Here is a 10,247-nt window from a genome sequence, read left to right as displayed (position 1 = left end):
ATTGCATCTGTGTTCCAGACCTGCAAAAACTCACAGCCTGCCAACAAAAGAAAAGTAAGTATTAGGCGTATTTTATTCCCAGGCCTTTCCTGGAAGCCACATACTACCCTATGAGAGGATAGCCTGTCCCATAATATTAAACTTGATAAGCTATAGTTATTCAGCAGCGAGGGGAAATGTATTCTGCACATGCTTAGGGACACTCGAGCACTGTTGCTTGACGTTTTCCTAAGCCGACAATGACAAGGAGCTCCAGGGCAAAAGCCTGGCTTCAATAGAAAAATTCATCTAGTCCTCTTCCTCCCCAACAAAGAGGTTTTGAGAACTTGCCGTGTGACGGCTCGTCGGCATAAAAGAAACATCCACTTCACTGGAAGCCACACATGCTCCATTTCAAAGTAAGATGAACTCTTCTTCTTGCAGCTAAAATGAATATGAAACAGCTATGGAAACAAGGATTTGGAGCTCAAGTCACTTTGCATTTGGAGGGAGAAGTTTAACTGCTGGCAGCAAAAGTTTGCCTCTTTCCCTGCGCAAAGTGCAAAGGAATGCAAATAATTGTCACAGAGAGAAGCAAGCGGAAGCAAGCCCAAGCAACTACCGTCTTAAAAAGGTAAAGGGACCCCTGACCATTAGGTCCAGTCGTGGCCGACTCTGGGGTTGCGGCCCTCATCCCACTTTCTTGGCCAAGGGAGCCGGCATACAGCTTCCGGGTCATGTGGCCAGCATGACCAAGCCGCTTCTGGCAAAACCAGAGCAGCGCACAGAAATGCCGTTTACCTTCCCGCCAGAGCGGTGCCTATTTATCTATTTGCACTTTGACGTGCTTTCGAACTGCTAGGTTGGCAGAGCAGGGACCAAGCAACAGGAGCTCACCCCGTCGCGGGGATTTGAACCACCGACCTTCTGATCGGCAAGCCCTAGGCTCTGTGGTTTAACCCACAGCGCCACCCGCGTCCCATACCTTGGGTTAAATATGTTTCAGGTTGAGAGTTTTCAGGTTACTTCCGGGTTTCGCAGCTTGGACATGCGCAGATGCTCAAAATGACGCCGTGTGCATGCGTGGAAGCGGCGAATCGCGACCCGCACAGACATGGGTTGCGTTCGCTTCAGGATGCAAACAGAGCTCCAGAACGGATCCTGTTTGCATCCAGAGGTACCACTGTATGTGGTCACGTTGCCCTCCCATGCAACAGTGGTTTTCCAACTTTTAGGGATTCCCTTCCTGCCAAGGAACTTCTCTGCATCATCAGTGGAGGCAAAGGAGGCATTGCCCCACCAACCTCCCTGCCCTTCGCTCTGACTCCCCCTACTGTTGGCAGCCCAGCAGCCCAGGTATCCACCCTACCATTGGACACCAGCAACCACAGTGCGTCACAGAAGATTCTGCAGCTTGTCCTACAACGAACCAAGCAGGGCATAGGCCAGGCCTTCTGGCCTTTACATGGCTTCAGGGGGACTGCGGGCACATTCTAGCATGCAAACACCCACATCCCGATGCATACTGGGAATAATCAGCAAGTTGTCACTCCAACTCTTTGCTTTACTGGTCCTTCTGGGTTGTTCAGAGAACGTTTTGAAAGCTGCTGTTTTCAGCTCGTCAAGGGGTGTGCTCCATTCCGCCCATCACTTTGCCTGTGCAAATGGGCTGTGCACACACAACAGCTGTTACACACACCCCTATCTTGCGCTGGCTGCCGATACATCTGGGCAAAAAGTTAGAATTCAAGACCCGTTTCCGTAGCCTGAAGGCAAGCACTGGGCATATCAGCATCCACGTCAGGAAAAGGCAATTCTTGGCACCTCAAAACAACATAGATGGGTCTCCCTGTGCAGTTGCCACCCATTTTTCATACCCATGTATACTCTTCCTGGTGCCACCGTTGGCAGGCTTCCCATCCGCAATGCTGGTCTGGTATCATTCTGCATCTACGTCTAGAGAAGGGTCACGAAAGGGAGAAGGACAGTTTACAGGCTCCTTCCTCCTGCTCCTCTTGCACCTGCCCCCTCCAAATTGCAGCTTTTAAGGTGTCCGATAACCTTCCATCTCAAGAGCCATTTCCTATCGAAGAGTCAAGGAAAATTCGGATAAGCCAACTTACTTCAGCTCAGATGGGTTAATGAAGATCTCCACAGATGTTTTTCAAACTTCCCAGCAAATGCAATCGCAGACAGAAACCATCCTCAGGGGAACCTAGAAATCCAGCATGTTTTTCCAGCCCTCTTCAAGGTTGTAACAACAATAACAACAACAACAAAATGGGTAAGTGCTGCCTTTTAAAAATCAGAACCGTCTATTTATCTAAAGTTGGTCCAGAAAGGTTGGTAAAGATTATGACTATCTTCTTAAAACTTTCAGGACAGTCTCTTTTGCATTCGAGTCGGCTACTTTACTAAGATCTTCAGAGAAGTCACTTATCCATACAGTCATACCTCATTTTACGGACGCCTCAGGTTACGTGTTTTCGGGTTACGGACCGCGGGAAACCAGAAAGTACCGGAACAGGTTACTTCCGGGTTTCGCCGCTCGCACATGTGCCGAAGTGCTAAATTGCGCATGCGCCGAATCGTGCTAGTGCCTGTGCAGACGCGGCGCTTCAGGATGCGAACACTATGGGTTGTGGACATGCCTCCGTCACGGATTACGTTCGCAACCTGAGGTTCCACTGTACTCAGTTATTCTCCTCTGTTATGCATATACAGCGGTACCTCAAGTTAAGTACTTAATTCATTCCGGAGGTCCGTACTTAACCTGAAACTGTTCTTAACCTGAAGCACCACTTTAGCTAATGGGGCCTCCCGCTGCCACCACACCGCCGGGGCACGATTTCTGTTCTAATCCCGAAGCAAAGTTCTTAACCTGAAGCACTATTTCTGGGTTAGCAGAGTCTGTAACCTGAAGCGTATGTAACCCGAGGTACCACTGTATGGTTGAGATGCTCTCTCTCCACAAAGAGGGAGCACCCAAGCCCTATCCTTTAGAAGCCTTTAAAAGGCAGCGCAGGCATGTATTTCCAAGGAAGCTGTGAAGTAATGGATCCAAACCTCCAGAATGTAGTTTATATGGGTTGGATACCCTGCTTAAGTGTAGTCAGGATGACTAACTTAAGTCTTGTGATTTCAAAGGATCTACCCTAAGCATGACTAACTCTGGAGCAAGTCCTATCCCCCCACCAAAAGTTTAGATTTGCATACTGTGAGTTGCCTTGAGGGGGGTTTTTTTGGGGGGGGGTTGAGAGAAAGAGAGAGATGGAAAGCTGGACGTTTCAGAATACATCCAAGTAGGTTTTTCAGCCTGGCCACCCCTGACTTCCATACCTTGGGAAGAAAACATAGAGCAGTTCTGCGAAGAATAGCCCCATACCACCAGAAGACAGGGAGCAGAACAGAACAGCACGGCGCTGGACGTGTAATACATTATTAGTTGAAAGTAGTGTACACAGCACATGAACCTCTCATCTCTGTTCTCCCTTGCCCTTGCCAAAAAGGCATCACCGAAGGCACTAAACATTGCCGTCTCTGTTGTCTAATTATAAACCTAAGACAAATGCCAAAATCCGACTGGTCTCTTGAGCAAAACAAACTCTGAACACATCTCTCTCCCCCCGCCGCCCCTAGAATTCGTATTGCTTTGAGCAATGAGAAAAATTGGAGGCCATTTAATCAGAACAGCCCTGTCATTTAGCAACAATGAAGAACCCTTCAAACAAGGCCGTATGCAAAGGATCCTTTTTCAGAGATTTGAAGGCGAAATGATTTTGCTATTCTTGCCTCCCAAATATCCATATGCATGCATTCCGCCCCACCCAAATGACTATGGTTCTCTGGTTTAAGCAGCTATTTCAGGTTCTCACAGCGCTTCCAAAAGCTCACAAAAATCTGTTTGTCCAGTGATGAAGGCATTACGGCCTGGAGTTGGTTAGTGAGTGGGTGTTGATAATGCCAAGGTTGCAGGTTTGATTCCCATATGGGACAGCTACATTATTCCTGCATTGCAAGGGTTTGAACGAGAAGATCCTCAGAGTCCCAACTCCACAATTCTGTGGAGAATCACCGTATTTTTTGCACCATAACACTCACTTTTTTCCTCCTAGAAAGGGGAAATGTCTGTGCGTGTTATGGAGCGGATGCCTGCGAGTGGCGGGGGGAGGGGGATCTGCTGCAGTCATGAGCAGAGGATCCATGGTTCCCCTTCCTTCCCTCCTCCGTGGTTACAAAGCATGGATCCACATGGATCCTCAGGATTTTTGCATTGGGCTACTCCAAACTCACTGTCAGATCACATGTCTGTGGCCACAGCATGAACCACAAAAATCATATACAGTGGTACCTTGCAAGACGAAATTAATTCGTTCTGCGAGTTTTTTCGTCTTGCGATTTTTTCGTCTTGCGAAGCACGGATTCCCTGGGTATTAACTGTTTTAAGAAAAAGGAAACAAACTCGCAAGACGTTTTCGTCTTGCAAAGCAAGCCCATAGGGAAATTCGTCTTGCGAGGCAACTCAAAAAATGAAAAACTCTTTCGTCTTGCAAGTTTTTCGTCTTACGAGGCATTCGTCTTGCGAGGTACCACTGTATCCACTATTTCGTTTAGAATATTTTTTTTCTTGTTTTCCTCCTCTAAAAACTATGCGCGTGTTATGGTCTGGTGCGTGTTATAGAGCGAAAAATACGGTATATTAGAAAGCTTCATAGCCTACCCCCTTTAATTCTCTGAAAAGCTGTCACTTCTCTACCATTTCAGTTCCTCCATGTTTGAAAAACTAGTGTAGAAAAAAATAAGCACACATCGGAAGTTAAAGAAATGATAAACTAAATATCCAGATTGTGACACTCCAGGCAAGCGCTAAATACACGGCTGGTGTAATGCTTTCTTACTGCTGCCAAGCCACAATCCCTCCCTCTCTCTTAGTTAAGCAGTTGCTGAAGAATTGTGCTAGGCATCAAATTGACACTTAAAAAAAATTCCAATATTCCCATCTCTGTTCATGAGCTTCTCTTACTTTTTTTTGGGGGGGGGGAAGCACCTCATGGTCAAAATTCAGGAAAATCTAAGATGAATTTTTTTTTTTAGATCTGCAGGCCTAAGGGGGGGGACAAACACCTTACAAAAACACCCAGAATTACCAACTTTGTTTCCTTTTAATATAAAAAGTATAACTGAGATATCCAATGTACAAATACCAAAAATTGTGCATAATGAAATGTACCATAATGCTGTACACACAGTGTAAACCGTTCCAACGAGAATGATTGGGTTTTTAAAAAATAATTAAAAAAATAAACCCAGGTCTTCTCCTGACCTGGAAGAAACAAGAAATAAATGTTCTGGAAACAGTGGAATGTGAGCACAAACGCTTCTTCTCCCCCCCCGCCCCCACCCCTTTGGAGAGTGTCCTTTGGCAGCCCCAAACACCCCTGAACTTAAACAAAGCCAAACATTTTATTTATGGGAATTCCTTAGGCAGCGAGTCTGCTGGTCAGTGTAAGCAGCACAGTGTTAATTCCCAGGCAGGGCAGCATCAAATCCAGACCGAGGTTTTCCCATCCCCTGACTTGCTGCTGCCGCTGCTTTTATTTGAGCTGCCCTTTGGCTTCTTCTCCTTGGAGCAGGTCGGGTTGTTCTGGTTGTTGTAGGCTTGGATGGCGAGGTCTAAGCGTTCCTGGGCGACTTTGATTTCCCGCTGGAGGGTCTCCAGCTCAGTGGGGATGTTCTCCTCGTTGCTCCCGTATTGCTGCTCTTGGGCGATGTTGGCCTTATTCTGCTTGTAGGCTATTTTGGCGTTGGACAGTTCCGTGTACTGGATCTGGTCGGGCTTCACCGCGATGTTGTAGCCCGGAGGCGCGGACGGCGTGTTCCAAGTGAACGGGTAGTTGTACGTCCCCGAGTCCTCCAGCTCTTTCTGCTTATTGTTCAGCGTGTCCCGGATGGTGCCGAACCCCAAGTGGAGCATTTCCCACACGTTCAGAAGTAAACACAGGCAGCTCACGCCATACATGATGAGCAGGAAGATGGTTTTTTCCGTAGGCCGCGAAATAAAGCAGTCTATCGTGTGCGGACACGGCTTCCGGCTGCAAAGGAATCTCGGGCTCACCTCGAACCCGTAGAGGAAATACTGGCCGATGAGGAAGCCGATTTCAAAAACAGTCCTGCTCAGGAGTTGCAGTATATAAATCTTCATAAGGCCGTCCTCTCGGATTCGCCTCCTGCCATCATGTTTCACTTTGGTCGGAGGCGGGTTTTCCTTGTTCTCGCTCTCCAGCTCGATCTCTGGGTACATCATCGGGTCCTCCTCGTGGTCGTCCTCAGCCTCTTCCAAGCCCCGGTGCTGTTTCCAGCGCATGGGGAAGGGCTTGCTTCGGAACTTTCTCTCCGTCTCGCCGTGCTCCACCATCCGGGCGATTTTGTGAATGGCGTAGGCGAGGTACATCACCGAGGGAGTGGAGACGAGGATGATCTGGAAAACCCAAAAGCGGACGTGGGAGAGTGGGGCGAAAGCGTCGTAGCAAACGTTCTCGCAGCCTGGCTGTTCCGTGTTGCAGACGAACTTGCTCTGCTCATCGTAGTAGATGGACTCCCCTCCCACGGCGGTGAGAACGATGCGGAAGACGATCAGCAGCGTCAACCAGATCTTCCCAACGAACGTGGAGTGGTTGTGGATTTCTTCGAGGAGACGTGTCAGGAAACTCCAACTCATGGTGGTCAAAGGCTGTTAGCTAAGAACAAAAAAAGGGGGGGGGAGAGAAGAGAACGTGGCTATTAATATCTCGATATAAACAAAGCAAAAGCCCTCTTAATCCCCAAGCCACTTTGCAAGAGTGCAAGGAATCTGAAGCAGAAATACCGCAAGACTGGTTAACGTGCAAATAGTGCAAGGAAATGAGGCCTGTCCTGTTGTGCCGTGAAATAAACTACGAAAACGCACCTAAGAATAAATTTCCAGCTCTGCGAAACTTTCGTCTACCAACATTTTGCATATACTTGTTTCTACCATTGCATGTTATCCTGTACTTATATACATGAATAATTTAACCATTCTCTACATTTCCAAAGACCAGCATAAAAAAACCCCACATTACACTCCAACTAAGGAAAAGGCCGGTTCACACAATGGAAAGGAAAATTATTGCCAAGTGGTATTTTGAAATTACCTGCTGCTGCTGCTATGCATTATCTATTTCACTTTGTGTTTTTAAACTATGTACAAATGTGGATTTGAGTGTGTGTATTTACTCACAAGCAGGCATTTATATAAATCACAGAGTGATTTAAATTATTACAGTGCTACCTCAGGTTACAGACGCTTCAGGTTACAGACTCCGCTAACCCAGAAATAGTAACTCAGGTTAAGAACTTTACCTCAGGATGAGAACAGAAATCACGTGCTGGTGGCGTAGCAGCAGCGGGAGGCCCCATTAGCTAAACTGGTACCTCAGGTTAAGGACAGTTTCAGGTTAAGAGTGGACTTCCAGAACGAATTAAGTTCTTAACCCGAGGTACAACTGTATTTAAATTATTATTTAAATCACCAAGAAGGAGACTGAAGCCTCCAACATTCCAATTAACATATTTCCTAAGTAAGCATGTCTAACTAATTGGTAGTTGTAACCATTAAAACGTATCTGCTTATTAAAGCATTTGTACTTCCTGGGCTCCAGGCTCATGCAGCTGAGGGCCAGATCTCAAGGGGATCCATGAGGCTTTGGGTCCAGTGGATCCAAACGGCTTAACAAAGCTTGGGCTTAGGGTTCTAAGTGAACAATGCAGTCTAGATCTGAACTGGCCCTAAAGCAAATGCTGCCTGGGTGTCAAGAGTTTAAAAAGTCGTAATTTATAACCCCAAAAGGCATGTTATTTAACATTTGACAACTCAGTTTAAAGCAGGAGTGGGGAACTGCAGGTCTAGGGGGCCAAATGTGCTTCTATCTGGCCCTGAAAACTCTCTCCAGGCCATGAACACCCCATCCTGTTCTGCACCCTCCTCAAGTAGTTCTTCCTGGTTGGAAAGCATCCTTGAGCAGTGATGCTGCTTGCTTAGATGGAAAATGCAGAGAATGGTGTTGGTGTGTGTGAAGAAAATTATTTTTGCATGGCTAGAATGCAGCCTATTGCAGGAATTCCCAAAGTGCAGGGCGCACTAATGTTCCACAGGATTCATTCAGGTGGTCTGCACTGGTAACTCTGCATAGTCATGTACTTGGAAAAGGATGTCCTACTGCTGTATGCCATCCTCTGGTTTTCAAGAATCTCCCCAGCTGGGTAGTGTTCAACATGGTTTGAAGGCGGTTAGTGTAAAGGGACCCCTGACCATTAGGTCCAGTCGTGGATGACTCTGGGGTTGCGGCGCTCATCTCGCTTTATTGGCCGAGGGAGCCAGCATACAGCTTCCGGGTCATGTGGCCAGCATGACTATGTCGCTTCTGGCGAACCAGAGCAGTGCACAGAAATGCCGTTTTACCTTCCCGCCGGAGTGGTACCTATTTATCTACTTGCACTTTCGAACTGCTAGGTGGGCAGGAGAAGTGACTGAGCAATGGGAGCTCACCCCGTCGCGGGGATTTGAACTGCCAAACTTCTGATCGGCAAGCCCTAGGCTCTGTGGTTCTCTGCCCCTAAAGAATCGGGTTCACAGTTAGGACCCTGCACTGTTGCATGAGGCAAAGGTAGCATTGGTAGCTCAGAGTACCGTTAGGGCTGGGCGATATATCGATATATTGTCCAAAACCAGTTTGAAGTCCCTATCATAATATCAGTTTCATGGTTTTTGAGCTGGCACTATACTGCGAATACTGGTGTCCAGGGGTGTGCCACGTAAAAATCACAATGTGGGGGAAACCGGGAAACCAGCCAATGTCTGCATCCTTGTTTTAGACATCGTGATATATTGGTGCATCACAATGCTTGGCTGGTGATATAATCACGATGTTGAAAACCAGATTATCGCCCAGCTTTAAGTGCTGTTTATCAGCACAGAAGCACAGCCAACAAATAAAGGAAGTGTATTTGTGCTCTTCATGGAAATTCCACTTTGCCAAGTGGGTCAAAAGTCAGTCTGGTGTAAGTACGCAAACTCTTAACCTAGGGAGACTTGGTTTCATACACCCATTCAGCCATGAAGTCTATTGGACAACTTCAGATTGAACCCAACGCTCCCTCACAGACTTGTTAGGTTTAAAACAGGCCTGAGAAAACTGTATGTCTTCCACCTTGAAGTCTGTGAAGTTAAGGATGAGCTAAAAATAATAAACAAGAGCTGTGAAGTTGTCCAATCCTTTTCTTTAAAAGAAAAGGGGGAAAAGGCTTAACATGTATGTACCGTGCAGGGAAAACATTACAGCCAAGAGACAATCCAAACATGGACATGGGCAAGTTAACCTTCTCCAATCCTAGGCCCTTATCTCCCATAGAGTATGACTCTTTTTTAAAAAAGACAGAGAGACAGAAATATCTTTCAGGAGACAGGCCAACACGCCTTATTAGGGAAAAGATTATATTTATGGGAGAAACCCTTCCCACTTCCAAGGCTGTTTCAGCAGAGGAAGAAGCTGCCGAGGGAGACTGCGAAGTCAGTCTCCTTCCTCTGGCATTCACCCCAATCCTCAAGGCCTCATGCTCTCTTTACCATTTTAAGGTGTCCACATAAAAGGTAAAGGTACCCCTGCCCGTACGGGCCAGTCTTGCCAGACTCTGGGGTTGTGTGCCCATCTCACTCAAGAGGCCAGGGGCCAGCGCTGTCCGAAGACACTTCCGGGTCACGTGGCCAGCGTGACATCGCTGCTCTGGCGAGCCAGAGCTGAACACGGAAACGCCGTTTACCTTCCCGCTAGAAAGCGGTCCCTATTTATCTACTTGCAACCGAGGGTGCTTTCGAACTGCTAGGTTGGCAGGCACTGGGACCGAACAACGGGAGCGCACCCCGCCGCGGGGATTCGAACCGCCGACCTTTCGATCGGCAAGCCCTAGGCGCTGAGGCTTTAACCCACAGCGCCACCCGCGTCCCTTAGGTGTCCACATACATGGAGATTAAAACAGTCTTTTTTCCGTAATGGGAGGATGTAAAACCTACAACCGGGGTTGAGTTTCCGTTCCGTATTTTATCCCAAATGAGCTATGTTCACATGTGCTGCTAAAAAAGAATCTTGTGTGTACAGTGGTACCTCGGGTTAAGTACTTAATTCGTTCCGGAGGTCCGTTCTTAACCTGAAACTGTTCTTAACTTGAAGCACCACTTTAGCTAATGGGGCCTC

The 10,247-nt window shown here is 47.3% G+C and overlaps 1 protein-coding gene across 4 annotated transcripts in view; it reads right to left on the bottom strand.

The window, feature by feature from the left end:
- Positions 1 to 5,122: 5,122 nt before the first annotated feature.
- Positions 5,123 to 10,247, bottom strand: part of GJC1 (gap junction protein gamma 1) — a 37,129-nt gene continuing 32,004 nt past the window's right edge. For all 4 annotated transcript variants that reach the window (XM_081884289.1, XM_081884286.1, XM_081884287.1 and 1 more), the window contains exon 2: positions 5,123 to 6,716. In XM_081884289.1, the coding sequence (XP_081740415.1) occupies positions 5,522 to 6,697 (1,176 nt within the window). In that variant the 5' untranslated portion in view covers positions 6,698 to 6,716 and the 3' untranslated portion in view covers positions 5,123 to 5,521. The remainder of the gene's footprint in view (positions 6,717 to 10,247) is intronic.

Source organism: Podarcis melisellensis (genome assembly GCF_964234715.1).
Source record: "Podarcis melisellensis genome assembly, chromosome: 13".
In the NCBI taxonomy this organism is placed as follows: domain Eukaryota; kingdom Metazoa; phylum Chordata; class Lepidosauria; order Squamata; family Lacertidae; genus Podarcis; species Podarcis melisellensis.
The sequence above is the reverse complement of the archived record's forward strand: the minus strand, read 5'-3'. Positions and strand labels throughout refer to the sequence as shown.